The sequence below is a fragment of the Rhinoraja longicauda genome, chromosome 12 (assembly GCF_053455715.1).
Source record: "Rhinoraja longicauda isolate Sanriku21f chromosome 12, sRhiLon1.1, whole genome shotgun sequence".
Taxonomy (NCBI): domain Eukaryota; kingdom Metazoa; phylum Chordata; class Chondrichthyes; order Rajiformes; family Arhynchobatidae; genus Rhinoraja; species Rhinoraja longicauda.
The window spans coordinates 24665322-24682633 of record NC_135964.1 but is presented as its reverse complement, the minus strand read 5'-3'; the positions used below and the strand labels follow the sequence as shown (position 1 = coordinate 24682633).

The window sequence follows — 17312 nt, the reverse complement described above, 5'->3', positions numbered from 1 at the left end:
CTAAGGCGTGCATCTGATGTGATTATTGTTAATGTTCCTACATAATTCTCTTAGACTCTAATAAATTGTTTGTGAGGAATATTTCAAAGAACCATCACTTGCTTCAAGATTTGAGATCTCTATGAGGAAGGTGTTAATTTGGCTTTCACCTTGATCTTCAGTTCTGTTCTCAAGCCAAAATTTTGCCCTGGACTAGTCTCCACAGAGCAGTTTGTAGCAGGGAAATTAGTTTTCCATCTGCAAAAGATCTATGTTGGAAAATTAGGCTGCTGGGAGGAAATAGAGGAATGATGGAAAGCAAACAATCCTTTTTTTTGTTGTTATTTAGGCAAAATATATTATTAGTGCCATTCCACCAGCCCTCAGTCTAAAGATTCATTATGAACCACCCCTTGTACCTCTGCGAAACCAGCTTATCCAACGTGTTCCCATGGGATGTGTAATCAAATGCATGGTATACTACAAAGAAAACTTCTGGAAGAAGAAAGGTAGGTGTCTTTCCAAAAGACTAATTGATGCTAATAATTATATTGTACCTAAGTCATTAACTTTTAACAAAACTTTGGTTCGGTACTTTTATAGTTAAGTGCAATTGATGTCAATGCCATCTGAAAATTAAAGAGAGTTGAACAAGCTCCCATAAAGCATTCCATGAGCTGCACTGAAATATTTTAACTCCACAAGTACAGAAATTGGTCGATGTGAAACAATTAACAAGCATCCAAAATCTCCTACAGCCTCCAATTGCTAATAGGCAGCATTCACGTAGACTCCTAGTTGCACTGGAAGACCATTGAGTTTTGGGTAGACCAAAGTGCATCTTTCACTGAGTTAATGAAGTTAAGTTCAGCAGCACCTAATGTTTGTTTTGCTATGAGTCCCTGACAGGAACCAGTCAATAGGTTGGAGGATCCTCTGTTAGGCAGCTTGCATGACAGATCTCCTGAAGGACCCTTGGAATTTTTTTCAAATCTTCCTGGCAAACGCCATGTTCACAAAGAGGTGGATGATCGTCTTGTTCAACTGGGGTAAGGACAACTTGGAGGGTATGAGAAAAGGTCTCGCTCAAATTGACTGGAGCAGTTTATTTGAAGGGAAAGGAACATCGGCCAAGTGGGATGTTTATAAAAGTGTACTGAAGAAAGCTCAGGATGTGTATGTCCCCGTTAGAGTGAAGGGCAAAGCATGCAAACGTAAGGAAGCTTGGCTGACAAGGGAAATTGAAACGTAAGTCAAAAACAAGAAGGATGCATGGGATAGGTATAGGCAGCTGGGATTGTGCATTCCTGGAGAGTTTCAGGAACTAAGGAGTAAATTAAAATAGGAAATCAGAAGGGCAAAAAGGGGCCAGGAGATAATGGTGGGTACCATTAAGGACAATCCCAAAAGATTTTATAAACACATAAGGGGGAAAAGGGTAACGAGAGAGAGCGGGACCTCTCAGGAATTAAAGTGGTCACCTCTGTGTGGAACCACAGGAGATGGGCAAGGTACCAAATGAGTATTTCTTCTCTGTATTTACTGAGGAGAAAGGCAGTAGGACGGAGGAAATTGGAGCAGTCACTGGAAGTGTCTTGAGAGCAGTCAGGGTTACCATCGAAGAAGTACTGAAGGTACTGTCGTGTATGAAGGTAGACAAATCTCCAGGGCCTGATCAGATATATCCAAGGACATTGTGGGAAACTAGAGTGGAAATTGCGGGAGCCCTGGTTGAAATTTATGAGTCGTCCTTAAATACAGAAGACTGGAGGGTGGCAAATGTTGTACCTCTTTTTTTAAGAAAGGCTGCAGGGAAAATGCTGGGAACTATAGGCCGGTGAGCTTAACATTTATAGTTGGTAAGTTACTGGAGAGTATTCTGAGGGATAAGTTATACAGGCATTTGGATGGGCAAGGGCTGATTAGGGGTAGTCAGCATGGTTTTGTACGTGGAAGGTCGTGTCTCATAAATCTGATTAATTTTTTTGAAGACGTGACTGAAAAGGTTGATGAGGGCAGAGCTGTAGATGTGTACATGGACTTCAGTAAGGCATTCGACAAAGTTCCGCACGGTAGGTTGCTCTGGAAGGTTAGATCGCATGGGATCCAAGGAGAAATAGCTGAATGGATAGCAAATTGGCTCCATGGAAGGAAGCAGAGGGTGATGGTGGTAGATTGCTTCTCGGACATTGCTTCTCATGTATAGGCCAGGTTCGGAGCAGCAGATATCCTTACCTGAGGGAAGAGTTAGAGAACCAGATGGGTTTTTATGACATTCCAGTAATTTCATGACCCCCGTTATCGACTAATTGCCTTTGATGGTAGATAATTAATTAATTGAATTTAAATTACCCAGATGCAGTGGCAGTATTTAAACTCTGCATTGTTAGTCCAGGTTTCTGGATTACTGACCAGCAATTTAACTGTTCCATTACTGTTCCTTGTGAGTGATGAGACCCAACAGTGTTGTTGTTATGAATCAATCATTTTAATTAATTTCTGTCAAGCGTTAAACCAATGGATATGGAATTCTTAATGACAGCTTCAAGAACCACTAATCCAGATTTGTCACTAGAAGCAACTTTAATTAATTTATGTCATATCTCAAATTTACTTTAGTTTAGATCCAAGAGTTTAGTTTAGCTTAGAGATACAGCGTGGGAACAGACCTTTCGGCTCATGAGTCCGCACCGACCAGTACTCCCTGCACATTAACACTATCCTACACACACCAGGGACAATTTACATTTACACCAAGCCAATTAACCTATAAACCTGTACATCTTTGGAGTGTGGGAGGAAACAGAAGATCTCGGAGGAAACCCATGGGGAGAATGTACAAACTCTGTACAGACAGCGCCTGTAGTCGGGATCGAACCTGGGTCTCTGGCGCTGCAGGCACTGTGAGGCAGCAACTTTACCAATGCACCACTGCACTGCCCTATAAACGTTACTCACAATTAATGCCAGAATATTATTTTCTGAACTATTATTTAATTTTGTCTTTAGGTAAATCAAAGTTGCTGCCCCCTCTCCTCTCAATAAGGAGGCTGCTTCATTGTATTACCAGTCACTCAAGGGTTGTTTCACAAATGTTTTAAATTTGCCCACAAAATCAGCCTGTTCCATTGGGGTTTATTTTGATAAAGGTGAATCTGCTTGCCTGTTATCGTCTTGTTTTCGCTTTATTTGAATCACTTTTTGTTTCCTTCCATGAAACTTCATCTGCCATCTGCCAATTACCAAGACTACACATTTCTTTCTATGGAATGTCATATTTACTTTACACTATTAATTGTTCATCTTTGCACTGCCATCCTTGTCCTCATTTAGTATAGTTTAGAAATACAGCTTGGAAACAGGCCCTTCGGCCCACCGACCCTGCACTGACCAGCGATCACTGTACATTATCTATCCTACACACATTAGGGATAATCTTAGACACAAAATGCTGGAGTAACTCAGCGGGTCAGGCAGTATCTCAGGAGAGAAGGAATGGGTGACGTTTCGGTTCAAGACCCTTCTTCAGACTGATGTCAATGGAGGGGGCGGGACAAAGATAGGATGTCTTTGTCCTTCCCAGTTGTCCCACTAGTCTTCTGACTCCAAGACTAGTGGGAGAACTGGGAAGGAATAATCTTTACACATATACCAAGCCAATTAACCTACAAACCTATACGTCTTTGGAGTGTGGGAGGAATCCAAAGATCTCGGAGAAAACCCACACAGTGACGGGGAGAACGTACAAACTCCGTATAGACAGCACCCGTGGTCGGGATCGGACCCTGGTCTCTGGCACTGCAAGTGCTGTAAGGCAGCAACTCTACCGCTGCACCACTGTGCCGTCTTCGTGCTAATGAAGATTTCTTCTAAATCATATATGAAGATACTATGTAAGAAGTTGTAAATATATTATTAGTTAGTTGAAAATCTCTATCAGATTGTCTTATTTCTTTTTTTAATCAGACTATTGTGGAAGCATGATCATTCAAGATGAGGAATCTCCTATTGGCCTTACTCTGGATGACAGCAAACCAGATGGGTCGTTTCCTGCTATCATTGGGTAAGTTTATAATGGCATAGACACTGACAGCAGACTCTTCAAGGATATAGTTACGAGAATTGCAATAAAGTGGAAAGATTTAAGATTGGTTTCAATGAGGCATTTAACATGGTCCCTCATGGTAAACTATTTCAGAAGATTAAGATGCATTGGATCCATGTGATTTGGTAGGCAGTAAGAGTGATGTATACTTATGGAGTAATGAGTTGCCTCTCTTTCTCAGTGCACGATAATTCTTCAGTGGATATACTCCTTTCATTGTTCAAATGGATAGCCGTGTTTTCAACACATGTTCAATCAATTTGAAGATTGAATTAGCATCAATATATATGGCAAGATTTGGATTAAATTATAATGCAGCTTACTTCCATGATATGATGAATGTGAAGATTAGTAGTTATGAGCAGAATCATTTGTTATCCCCAGGTAGTAATGTGAACATATTGTTGCTGTACATCATGACACATCTTGCTTCATTTAACAAAGAAACAAAGCCCTCTGCATCCTACCTTTTGAGGTTGTTCTTTTTCGGCACCTTCTGCCTTGGTTGCAAACATTTTTTAGTTGACTGACATTCTACTTTATTCATGACCCTTTTAACTGAGGCATGTGCTTTAGTATTTGTGTTCAGCTGCATCTTCAGCACAGTGAAGTCATCAGTCAAAACTAGAGAGGATTATTCTTGCCTGTCAGCAACCAGTCATTCAGTCTATTTAAGCCGTCATACAATGGGGGCACAGATGACTGCTGCATTTTGGTGACATCGTGGGATAATGAGCATTTAATTGTAATATGCAGGCGGACGTCACAGGAAAATTAATTGCACATGGACACACACGTGGAATTCCAGACATGAAGTGGGAGACATTAGCCTTAACATCAGGGTAGGTTAGCACACACACTGCGGGGTAGGGTCGAGAGGTTGCAAGCAAGACTGAAAGATTTGGTGAGCACGTGTTAATTCTCTGGTACTTGGAATCACAGCTTGCACAATGGAAGATAACTGCAGTTGTTGGGGGGTCAATCATCTCAGCTACAGGATGTCATTGTATAATTTATTTGGGTAATGTCCCTAACTCGACTATCTACAACTGTTTCATCATTGAACATTCCAGGTTGGGTCAGAGGAAGAGCTGTTTTCCATTGAATCTGAAGTACACAGCTCCTATTGCAATTCCTATGAGATATGTTTAGGGCAGCATAGTGGCGCAGCGGTAGAGGTGCTGCCTTAGAGCGCCAGAGACCCGGTTTCGATCTTGACTACGGATTCTGTCTGTTTTCGCTCGTGTGTCAGGCGACGTTCTGCCATCGCTCTGGCACAGCCAGTGCCACATCTGTGCCTCTGCGGAGATCGTCCGCAGTGCATGCCTCTCTGCCGAAAGTCAGTAGGTGGGCCATTGTCCGTACCTCTCCACAGTTGCATTTGTCAGAGTCCGAGAAGCCCCACTTCTTCAGGTTGAGTCCACAACGTCCCACTCCAGTGCAGAGGTGGTTTACGACTTTCCAGGTAGTATAAGGCAGGTGGTGTCCTGGTGCCATCTGTTGTTTGGTTTTGGTACCTGGCACGGTTGGCTCTAGTTCCCTGAAGCTGTTCTGACTCTTCAAGTGTTTCTTGGCATGTTGATGATTGTGCAAGGGGTATCGGGGGTCTGTGTTCGCATTGAAGCGTTCTACTGCAGCTGCCCGATCACTTTTTCGAGATAGTTCATCAATGCCAGCCAGCTCGTGCAGATATTCAACCTTTGTCGGCTTCAGGCATCCTGTAATTTACCTGCAGGCAGTGTTCAATGCAGAGTCCACCTTGCATGCATGTTTAGAACAGTTCCAGACGGGGCTTGCATATTCTGCCACTGAGAAACAGAGCGCCAGGGCTGCAGTGCGATTGTTGTTGGGTCACTTCCAAATGAGCTGTTTGCCAGTTTTTCGATGACATTGTTCCGGGTGTTGACCTTTGCCTTGGTTTTCTATTCATGTTGGCGATAACGTGCGATCAAGGACCACACCTAGGTACTTTGGGGCTTTGCAGTGTTCCAACAGGACATCATTCCATCGTACCTGCAGTTGATGTTTCACATCCTGGTTCCAGAGGTGGAAAGCTGCGCTTTGCGTTTTTGTTGGGTTTGGATGCAGGGAATTCTCCGTATGTTGTCATATTCTGCAGAGCAGCCTTTGGTAAGGTCTCATTCTGGCTGAAGTCTGAGGATTGCGTTGCGATGCATAAGTCATCGGCATACAGAAATAACCTAGCTTTCGGGGTGATGGGTTGGTCATTGGTGTATATATAGAACAACATTGGGGCAAGGACATTGCCCTGTGGTAGACCATTCTTTTGGAGTCTCCAACGGCTGTTCTGACCATTCAGGCATACGAAGAAGCAGCGGTTCTCCATCATTATCATGATAAACTGAACAAGATGAGAGTCCTGCAGTGTTTGTTGCAGTTTGGCTTTCATGGTATGGTGGTTTACAGTGTCGTATGCTGCACCTGTGATCAGCTTCCACTCAAAGCCATCTTCAATGTGCTGAGTAAGGTTCAGCAGTTGTCCTGTTGTTGACTTTCCCTTGCGGAACACAGCCTGATCATGACAGAAGCCTCCTCATGGCGATCCCTGGAAACGACGACGTGATGCACTCTGTAATGCGTCAGGCGACCAATTCTGTCAACATGTTAGACTACGACAAAAGCCAACAGCGAGCTACAACAAAGAGAAAGGAAGGTAGAAGGGGGAGGAGACCCCACATCCCCAGATTGACAACAGTCAAGGATGGGCCTTTGTCAAGGCCAGCCTTCGCCGTCCTATCATGGAACTGGGAAGGTATATCCAGTGCCAAGGCCACACTCATAGGAAAGGTCGTTTCTGAAGGAAAGTGGGATGTTCTCTGTCCACAGGAAACCCACCGAGGACCGAAACACCAACGACCAACAATACCAGGCATGCTGCCCGTACGAAGTTTGTACGTTCTCCCATTTAGTTTTCTCCGAGATCTTTGGTTTTCTCCCACACTCCAAAGACGTACAGGTCTTTAGGTTAATTGGCTTCGGTAAATTTTTTAATTGTCACTGGTTAGGATAGTATTAGTGTATGGGGTAATCGTTGGTCGGTGCAGACGGTGTGCCAAAGGGCCTGTATCTCTAAAGTTTATGTGGAGAAAGATCTGGAGCCAGGGCTACATACAATCTATTCCATTGGTCAGATATGTGCAGCCCAGCCCATTTTCAGAACAAGGTGCTAAATCAGGAACGAAGCAACCTAAAAAGATGTCATGTCCATTCAGGACAATTGAGACATAGCTTTTTGAGCACAACTGCTTGTCACATTGGATGGTTGCTACACCTATATAACAAGTGCAGCTGGAACAAAACACAAAGTGCTGGAGGAACAGTGGGTCAAGCAGCTTCAGTGAAGGGAATCGACAGGCGACATTTTGGTTCAGGACCCTTCTTCAGTAGAATTGGGGAGGAGAATGGTGGAAAAACGAGGTGGGGGTGGGGCAAAGCCTGGCAAGTGATAAAGGGATACAGGCGAGAAATGTTTGATTAGCAGATGGTTGGAGTAAGTGACAAAGGCCAGAGGGGAAAAGGAAATAGATAAAGAGAGGTGGAATAGAATGTAAAGCAGACAGTGGGATATAGATGAAAGGGGATGGGAGAGGGGACAGTGGGGATGATAGGGAAATAGACACCTTTGGCATGAGAGATAAGCATCAGGAGGAGGGGAAAGGAGCAATGTGGCTGGGGGGTGGTGGAAAATGGTGGTGAGATGTGTCTACAGGAGTGGAGGAGGGAGACACAGGAAAGAGAGGGGGAATAGGGGTATTATTTGAAATTGGAGAATTTGATATTTATGCTATTGGAGGTTGTAAGTATCCCAAGTGCAGCTTGTGGATTTTTTTGTTAATCTTTCAGTATATCAATTGAATGAATGCTTTCTAAATGAATATGCTGTGTGAAAAATTACATTGGAAGCATACTTGCATTTTTTTTTTTTGATGGAGTATACAGCAACATAGGACAGTTTGGATGCAAAAATATCTCAAATTCTTCTCTTTCAGGTTCATCCTTGCTCGAAAAGCACGGCGTCTGGTAAATCTCACCAAGGAAGAGAGGTAAGTATATATTTTGGAATCTTTGGAATTCTCTGACACAAAGGTGCCATGGAGACTCTATGCCAAGTACATTTAAAAAATAGCAGGATATGGGTTAGTGCAGGACAATGGCAGAGGTAAAAAAATCAGCCATGATCATTTGAAATGACAATGTAGGTACAACCAGCGAAAAGAACATTTACCCATTTCTAGTTCGTGAAAACTTAAATGTTAATACTGTGCTTGATAAAGAACAACCCCAAAGGGACTCAACCCGAAACATCACCTATTCCTTTTCTCCAGAGATGCTGTCTGACCCGCTGAGTTACTCCAGCTTTTTCTGTCTATCTTCAGTTTAAACCAGCATCTGTAGTCCCTTCCGACACAATGCAAAATGGCTGATCTTTGACCTCTAAAGTTTCTTCCCAAAGTCTCTCCATATTTTCTTTATGGATGATACTTAAAACTTGCATGCTTGAAGTCACCTGAAATTTTCATCTGATTCAATTCTTGTGAAGCATACTGGATACTCTTCCTAAATGCACAATATATATGCCAGCAATCATAATCAGCTAACTATTTCGTAAAAGACAAACTGCTGGAGGAACTCAGCAGATCAGGCAGCATCTGTCGACGAAGCTGGACAGGTGAAGTTTCAGGCCAGTTTCTGTCTATTTCCCTCTGCAGATGCCACCTGGTCTGCTGAGTTCCTCCAGCGCTTTTTGGGTTTGCTCAAGATTCCAGCATCTGCAGTCTTTTGTGTCTCTATTTTTGTAAAAAGCCTTTCTAAAGTTGTTTAAATTTGTCACTGAATCATAGCAGTTCAATATGTGAAGCGTGCAACTAATAAAAATGATATAGACAAAAAATGCTGGAGTAACTCAGCTGGACGGGCAGCATCTCTGGAGAGAAGGAATGGGTGACGTTTTGGGTTGAGACCCTTCTTCAGATGTCTGAAGAATGGTCTTGACCCAAAATGTCACCCATCCTTTCTCTTCAGAGATGCTACCTGTCCCGCTGAGTTACTCCAGCATTTTGTGTCTATCTTCGATTTAAACCAGCATCTGCAGTTCTTTCCTACTCATAAAAATGATTTCCAGCTTTGCTGGTCCATTAGAGTTTGGTTATATTGGTGTTTTACTCATCACTAACAATATACAGATCCTGCTTTTTTTTAATCCATTTGGTCATTAAAGTTTTGCTCTACCATGCAATGCTGTGCGTCATGTAAGCACTGTTTATAAACCATCATGTTTATATGATTTAATATGATTTAAGAAGGACATTACTTCCAAATTTGTGAAGAATTAATGGCTGAAACTCAAATGTACAGCTTGTTGTGCCCAGAAAGCTACATTCCACCCAGGCATGTTGTTTTCATTTTCATGACTTATTTGTGACCTGAATAATTTTTTTGTTGTGCAGGATGCAGAAGATCTGTGAGATTTATGCCAAGGTTCTTGAAACTGAGGAGGCATTACATGTAAGCTGTTTCTTCTTGCATTCCTGTTGGTTTTATTTGAAGATATTCAGATTTAACACCTTGCAAAGATGCACCTCACCATAGAGCATAGACCTTCAAACCCTTATGTTCCTGTACTTTTGCTCCCTCTGCTGGCCCAGCCATTGCTGGGCGCGGACTTTCTACGGGCACATTCCCTGCTCGTGGACGTCAAGCGGCAGCGTTTGGTGCACTCCGTCACCTTGCAGCCCGTTTCCCTCCGCGTGGGCGACCCGGTCGTGCTGCCTGATGGGCCCCTGTCGTCCGTGGATGTTCCGTTCTCGCGCATTCTGGCTGAGTTCCCCGAAATCCCCGACCCCCAGTTCCACTCCTCCGCCCCGAAGCACGGGGTGGAGCATCACATTCCCACCACTGGCCCGCCCCTGCACGCCCGGGCGGCCGTCTCGGTCGGGAGGAGTTCCACCTTATGGAGTCGCTGGGTATTGTGCGCCGCTCAGACAGCCCGTGGGTGTCCCTGCTCCATATGGTCCCCAAGGCAGATGGTGGCTGGCGCCCTTGCGGAGACTACCGTTGGCTTAACGATGCCACCATCGCTGACAGGTACCCGGCCCACCACATTCAGGACTTTAACGCGCACCTGGCTGGGGCCACGGTGTTTTCAGAGGCCGATCTGGTGCGTGGCTACAATCAAATTCCCGTCCACCCAGACGACGTCCCCAAGACGCCATTTGACCTGTTCGAATTCTCCTGTATGCCGTTCGGACTTAAGAACGCGAAGCTAGCCTTTCAGCGGCTTATGGACTGTGTATGCCGTAGCCTGGACATTGTTTACGTTTACCTCGATGACATTTTGGTGGCATGCCGCTCAAGACAGGAGCATGCTACCCATCTTCGCCAGCTATGCCAGCGATCATGGGCTGGCTATCAACATAGCCAAATGCCGTATCAGGGTGACTTCCATCAATTTCCTGGGCCGCCACGTGATTCCGCACGGGGCACTGCCGCTCCCGGACAAGGTGGACGCGGTGCGCCAATTTCCACGCCCGACCACCGTGCTCCAGGTGTTCGTTGGGATGGTTGCCTTTTACCACCGATTTGTGCCGTCTGCAGCCCGGATCATGCGCCCACTGTTCCACCTCATGGCGGGCAAGCGCAAGGAGGTCGAATGGACTAACGATGCGGTGACAGCGTTCCAACACGCCAAGGACGCCCTGGCTACGGCCACGATGCCCGTGCACCCACGGGCGGTTGCACCAACCAGCCTGACGGTTGATGCTTCGGATGTGGCGGTTGGAGCGGTGCTAGAACAGCGGATTGCTGGGTGTTGGAAGCCTCTCGCTTTCTTCAGCTGGCACCTCAGTGGCGCTCAGCGGACCTACAGTGCCTTTGACTGCGACTCCTCGCCCTTTACCTCGCAGTCCGCCACTTCCACTACTTCCTCGAGGGGCGAACCTTCACCGCACACACTGACCACAAGCCCCTCACCTTTGTGTTCGCCAACGTGTCCGACCCGTGGTCAGCTTGCCAGCAGCGGCAGTTGGCTTTCATCACGGAGTACACTACCTCCATCCGTTTCATCGGGGGCAAAGACAACAGAGTGGCCGATGCCTTGCCTAGACCCGCAGTCCACGCCGTCCCGCAAGTGGCCGATGACATCGACTACTCAGCCCTGGCGGCGTCCCAGCTGACGGACAATGAGATGTCCGCCTATCGTACCGCTGTTTCGGGCCTGCGGTTGGAGGATGTTCCCTGTGGCACTGGGGGCGCAACGCTGCTGTGCGATGTATCCACTGGGCAGCCGCGCCCCATCGTTCCCGTTGCCTGGCGGCGCAGTGTTCGAGGTGCTCCATGTGCTGGCCCACCCTTCCATTCGGGCAATGACGGCCCTCGTGGCTTCCCGTTTCGTGTGGCACGGGTTGCGTAAACAGGTTGGGCATTGGGCGCGCACCTGCATCCCGTGCCAAACTGCCAAAGTACAATGTGCGAGCGCCGCTACAGGAGTTCATCGTCCCTCGACAGTGGTTCGACCACATCCACGTGGGCATCGTGGGGCCGCTACCCACCTTCTCGGGGCTTCACCCACCTCCTGACTATGGTTGACCATTTCACGCGGTGGCCGGAAGCAGTTCCACTGCCGGACACTTCTGCCTCTACTTGTGCCCATGCCTTGGCGGCACACTGGATTGCCAGATTTGGAGTGCCGCTCGACATTACGTCCGACCAGGGGCCGCAATTCACCTCCGATCTGTGGTCAGCCATGGCTCAACTACTGGGGGTTAACCTGCACCGCGCCACGGCGTACCATCCGCAGGCGAACGGCCTGGTGGAGCATTTCCACCACCAGCTCAAGGCTGCCCTGAAGGCCCGGCTCGTTGACCCGGACTGGGTCGATGCGTTGCCGTGGGTTTTACTGGGCGTCCGCACTGCGCCAAAAGAGGACTTGGCCACCTCCTCGGCTGAATTGGTGTACGGGGCCCCGCTGACAGTGCCCGGTGAGTTTATTCCATCAGCCCAGGGTCAGGCAGAACAACCAACGGCCGCCCTGCAACGCCTTCGGGAGACGGTGGGCAAGCTGGCACCGGTGCCGACGTCTCGCCACAGTTCGGTTCAGTCGCATGTCCCTTCCGCTCTGCAGGACTGTCCGTTTGTTTTCCTGCGCCGGGATGCACACCGGACGCCCCTTCAGCATCCGTATGAAGGGCCATTCAAGGTGCTCGAGCGTGGCTCTGCCACCTTCGTTTTGGACATGGGGGGTCGTCCTGAGAGGGTCTCTATTGCACGGCTGAAGCCGGCGCACGTGGACATTAGCCAGCCAGTCCTTCTGGCACGGCCTTGCCCTCGAGGTCGTCCTGCGTCCCGGCCCTTACCCCCAGCGTCCCCGCGGTTGTCTTCCCCTGGCGAAGTGGTTCCGGTTCCTGCGACCGCCGTGGTGCGCACACGGGCTGGTCGTCTCATACGTCTCCCTGTCTGTTTCGTGCCTCCGGTTCTTGGGGGGGGGGGGGGGGTCCTGTGGCGGAACCCGGGGATTAGGCCACTCCCTGGATCATCCCCCTCGGCACGGGTTGGACAGGGCTGGGGAAGGGACTAGTGCCACGGGGTTTGCCTGAAGGGGCGAGAGAGATAACTCGTGCTTGAGACTAAAGAGAGTGTGAATGTTCTGTTGCTGCATTAAATTACTGTTAATACCTGCCTGGCATCTTGCCTGATTCCTACTGCCTTCCAGACCCACTACACTACCTGATATCCAAAGAGACAGAGTTATGGTAGCAGTGATTTAACTATTCATTTACAACATCAAATTCACGAAATCTCCCAGGATTAGCAATTATTTTTCAAATTATCAGTCTTGTGAGAGCAAGGAATGCCAAAAATATTCCACTCCATTCCATCTCCCCCCCCCCCCCTTCTGTAGCTGGTATATTTTCAGTGTCACATTTGGCAGTTTGTGTTTTTTCTTCTTCCGATGGATTTAAATCAATTGCCCTCCCCCTGACCCTGGACAATCTGTATGCATGCCATGTCAAAAGCAGTGCTTCAAAATATTATTTTCAGTTCAAATCCAGCTGGAGCTCAGGCACTGATCAAATACTCAGGCTCTTCACTTCCTCAGCTCTTTCCAACAGCAGCTGTGCATTATCATTTTTCATAGTCCGATTACTTTGAGGGTGAAAAAGCAGGAAACCATTGCACTGGCCAGTGTGATATTCTAATTAACTTGTTTTGCACTGTGCAGATAGGAAGGTGACTGAAGGTTGAGCCAAAGCTCAATCACCCAAGATTACCAGACCTGGATTTGGAGGTTGACAGCCTGCCATTGGACAATGAAACAAATATCTTGAATTTTTCCTTTGTACGTGCTACTGAAAAGATCCTGGGTCTGGGCTGAGTAAACTCCCAGCCTCGGAGTTTAAACCTGTCCTCTAGCCACACCCATCAAATATGAAACAGCAATTTCTAGTGGAAAAAAATTCAGACAAATAAGAGCTATCTATTGTGATCACAACACAAGACCAGCATGTGCGAGCCAAACCTGTCTTGGACCTTCTGAAATCTTGGGTGCATAACAATCTCAATAGTAAAAACAGAAATTGCTGTCAACACTTAGCAGTTAGCTTTAAATTGCAGAGGATGGGGGATAGGACAAAACCATGGCGATTCCACTGTTTGCAGAGCTAAGGCAAGTAAAGGAGAAGAAAATAACCAAGAAGTGCTGGCTCGAAGGGCCAAATGTCGTCCTCCTGCACCTATTTTCTATGTTTATTTCTGACATTTAAATGCGAGTTGTTGCAAGAATTATAATAAGATGAATGTTGGAAATGCCTAACAGTTCGCAGTGTCTATGGTGGGGGTGGGAGGTGTTGTAGAGAACCGAGTTAATGTTATAGAAACATAACCTTACAACAGAAAGGGCTATTTCTCATAGAAAGAGAGAGTGGTTAATTGGAAATTGTTGAATTTGATATTGAATCTGGTTGAAAATGATGTGCTACTCCTCAAGCAAGATTACAAGGCATCTTTGGAATAGTGAAGGCAAACCGAGGCACAGAGGTCAGAATTGGAGTGGGGTGGAAAATTAAAATGAGAGTGGACTAAAAACAGAAGATTTGCAGTGCAGTTACCCAAATTGCATTTGTACACATTGTGCCTTTGCATTTTGCACAGCCTGTCCATTATGAAGAAAAGAACTGGTGTGAAGAGCAGTATTCAGGTGGATGTTACACTGCATACTATCCTCCAGGAATTATGACTCAGTATGGCAAGTAAGTGCAATAATTTTATTGTCTTTGTCAGCTATTGAAAACTTCCTTGCAACTAAATTAATTCAGTGTAGGGTTCATTAATCTGGGGGGGCTGCGGTTGATCAGTCAGTAAATATTTTCAGACGTGGGTTCAATGCATTTTTGGACTCCCAGGAAATCAAGGGCAATGGTCAAATCTCATTGATAGATGAAGCAGATGCAAGGGTTTTTTTGGTACATTGCTGCTTCTATTTTTATGTGGTAGTTTTAAAACAGATTTCTAATATAGTCCAAATATTCATGCTTCGGCATTTTCTGGTGAAATCAAACTTCTTAATTTTTGTTCAGTGGAGTCAGCAATATTTGCTTCTGTAGATCAGGTTAAGAGTCTGTACAGGGACTCCCCGATTTAAAGATGAACTGATTTATGAGAATCCAATTTTAGTACAAATTTCAAGATCATACGTGTGCAAAGAGAAAGAACAGAGTTCAGAATGTAGTGTTATGTATACAGAGAAGGTGCAGATTAAAAAAATGTGCAAACTTCACAACAAGGTAAATTGAGAGGTTGAGAATACATTCCTTTGCTTGAGAGAGGTTTGTTCAAGAGTCTGAAATCAGCAGTGAAGAATCTGGGCTTGTATTTGGTGGTACGTGCTTTCAAGCTTTTGTATCTTCTGCCCAACAGAGAGGAGAACAGAGGGAATGACCAGGGTGTAAGTGGTCCCTGATTGTGTTAGCTTTCTTGAAGTCTTGGGCAAAGCAGTTGCAAATTAAGCTGTGATGCAACTGATAGAATTCTTTCTGTGGTGCATCAGTAGAAAATGGTAAAGGTAATTTAATACATGCCAAATTTCCTTACTTTTGTGAGGAAGCAGAAGTGTTGATGTGCTTTCTTGCCATGGCATCAATGTGATTGGATCAGCATAAATTGTTGGACAAATGCCTAGGAACTTGAGACTAGTGACCATATCCATTTCAGCAGCATTGATCAGACTGGGGCTTCTACACCATCCAGTTTCCTGAAGTCAAGACTTAGCTCCTTCATTTTGATGACAGAGAGGGAGATCAGTGTCTCCGTGTAACTGAGCTCTATATTTCCTTCCTGTACTCTGTCTCGTCATTGTTTGAGATGCAGTCTACTGTGGTGATGTCATCTGAAAACTTGTAAATGGAATCGGAGCAAAGTTTGGCTGCACAATCATGATCATATAGGGAGGAGTATTGTAAAGAAATTAAGACATAGTCTTGCGAGGCACCCGTGTTGAGAATTATTGTGGAGGACGTACTGTCTGCTATCCTCATTCATTGTGGTCTATGGGCTAGAAAAGCAAGGATGCAGTTACAGTGAAGGGGGGTGGGATTTCTGAATTCTAGGCCCAGGATTTGGGTGGCATTATGGGAATTAATGTGCAGCTGCAGTCAATGAATCGGACACAGGTGTCTTTGTTATGCAGATGTTCCAGAGATGAGCGTAGGGCCAGGGTGATGCCATCTCTTGTGGAGCTGTTGTGCCTGTAGGCAAATTGCAGTGGATCAAGATTGTTTGGGAGGCTGGAGTTAATGGACACCATGACCAGCTTCTCAAAATATTTCATGTCAGAACCTCCTGGACAGTAGTCATTAAGGAACGTTACCTTGCTTTTCTTTGATAGTGATGATTGTGTTATTTTAAAGCAGATGGGAACTTCAGAATGGAGTAGGGAGAGGTTAAAGATGCCCACTAATACTCCTGCCAATTAGTCGACAGTTTCTGAAAAGACTCCATCCAGGGCAATAGCTTTCTGCAGGTTTACTCCTGGGAAGGGCAGATCGGTGGTAACATTATTATATTGCCCTGCTTTTAAAAATGAGCATAGAATGCATTGGGCTCGGAAGTGAAGCATAGGATTGGGAAAGGAATTCCAGAAATTGTCAGTAATATGCCCCATCAGTTATACATGCGTGTTTGTGTTGACTTTTGTTTGTGTGCATGTACATTTTGATTGATTAACTGCAATGATTGTGGTTCAATATTCTAAACCATTTTTTTTTTTGAAGAGTCCTGAGACAGCCATTTCAGAAGATCTACTTTGCTGGAACTGAGACAGCCACTGAGTGGAGTGGATACATGGAAGGTGCTGTGCAGGCTGGAGAGAGAGCAGCCAAAGAGGTAGGGGAAAGCAAACACTAAACTAATAAAATAGCATTTTTATATTATATTGCAATTAATTGAAGGCAGTTTAGCAGTGCTGAGGAGTTACAGGATTCCCTGACAAGTTTAAAATGGAAATAGTGTGGCGGATCAGGCCACTCCTCGGGTCAGCCCCCTCGTTACGTGACTACAATAGCTTTTTTATGAGTAAGAACATTCCTGGCATCTCAAATATAAAATAGTCTATGTATGTTGCATATAGCTTAAAACAATGTTTACCACTGGAGTCAACACACAGACTAATTAATTCTTTGATTTTGGAAGATGTGTGAAGTGAAATTTCTGCTCGTACAAAGCTTTGCACACAAATGATAGTTTAGTGGTGGCACTCCCTGCTCGGAAGGATGCAGATTTAAGGTAAATTCCAGAGATGAGCACATAATCTAGCCCGACAGTCAGAGCAGTACTGAGGGAGTGATGAACTGAAATGCCAAACTAAATTAAACTGAGTCACTATCTGGCCTCTCAGAATTTTTTTAAAAATCCCATTATATAATCTGAAGAAATCATGTTATCTGGACAGCATCCATCCTTCAAACAACATAAAAATAATGGTTTTCTGGCATTTTATCTGATTGTTGTTTTATGGGGCTTGCTGTGCCTAACCTTGTCGTCAGTTATTGTGAGAGGAAACCTTTCAGGAGTGCTTCAATGACCTAATGATTTGAAAATGTTAATGGAACTAAGTATGAGAAGTTTTTACTGCCTTTATTACGTTATGTTCGTCCTAACTACCTTGATTTTCTTTTGTTTATTCCTTTAACAGCCCTTGTTTAACTCATTAAATTGT

General features: G+C 45.4%; 1 protein-coding gene across 1 annotated transcript in view; it reads left to right on the top strand.

Moving 5' to 3' along the window:
- Window positions 1-17312, top strand: part of mao (monoamine oxidase) — a 103868-nt gene that overhangs the window by 73536 nt on the left and 13020 nt on the right. Inside the window, exons 8-13 of the mRNA XM_078409219.1 lie at window positions 329-488; window positions 3946-4042; window positions 8095-8148; window positions 9553-9610; window positions 14252-14349; window positions 16369-16480. Of these exons, the coding sequence (XP_078265345.1) occupies window positions 329-488; window positions 3946-4042; window positions 8095-8148; window positions 9553-9610; window positions 14252-14349; window positions 16369-16480 (579 nt within the window). The remainder of the gene's footprint in view (window positions 1-328; window positions 489-3945; window positions 4043-8094; window positions 8149-9552; window positions 9611-14251; window positions 14350-16368; window positions 16481-17312) is intronic.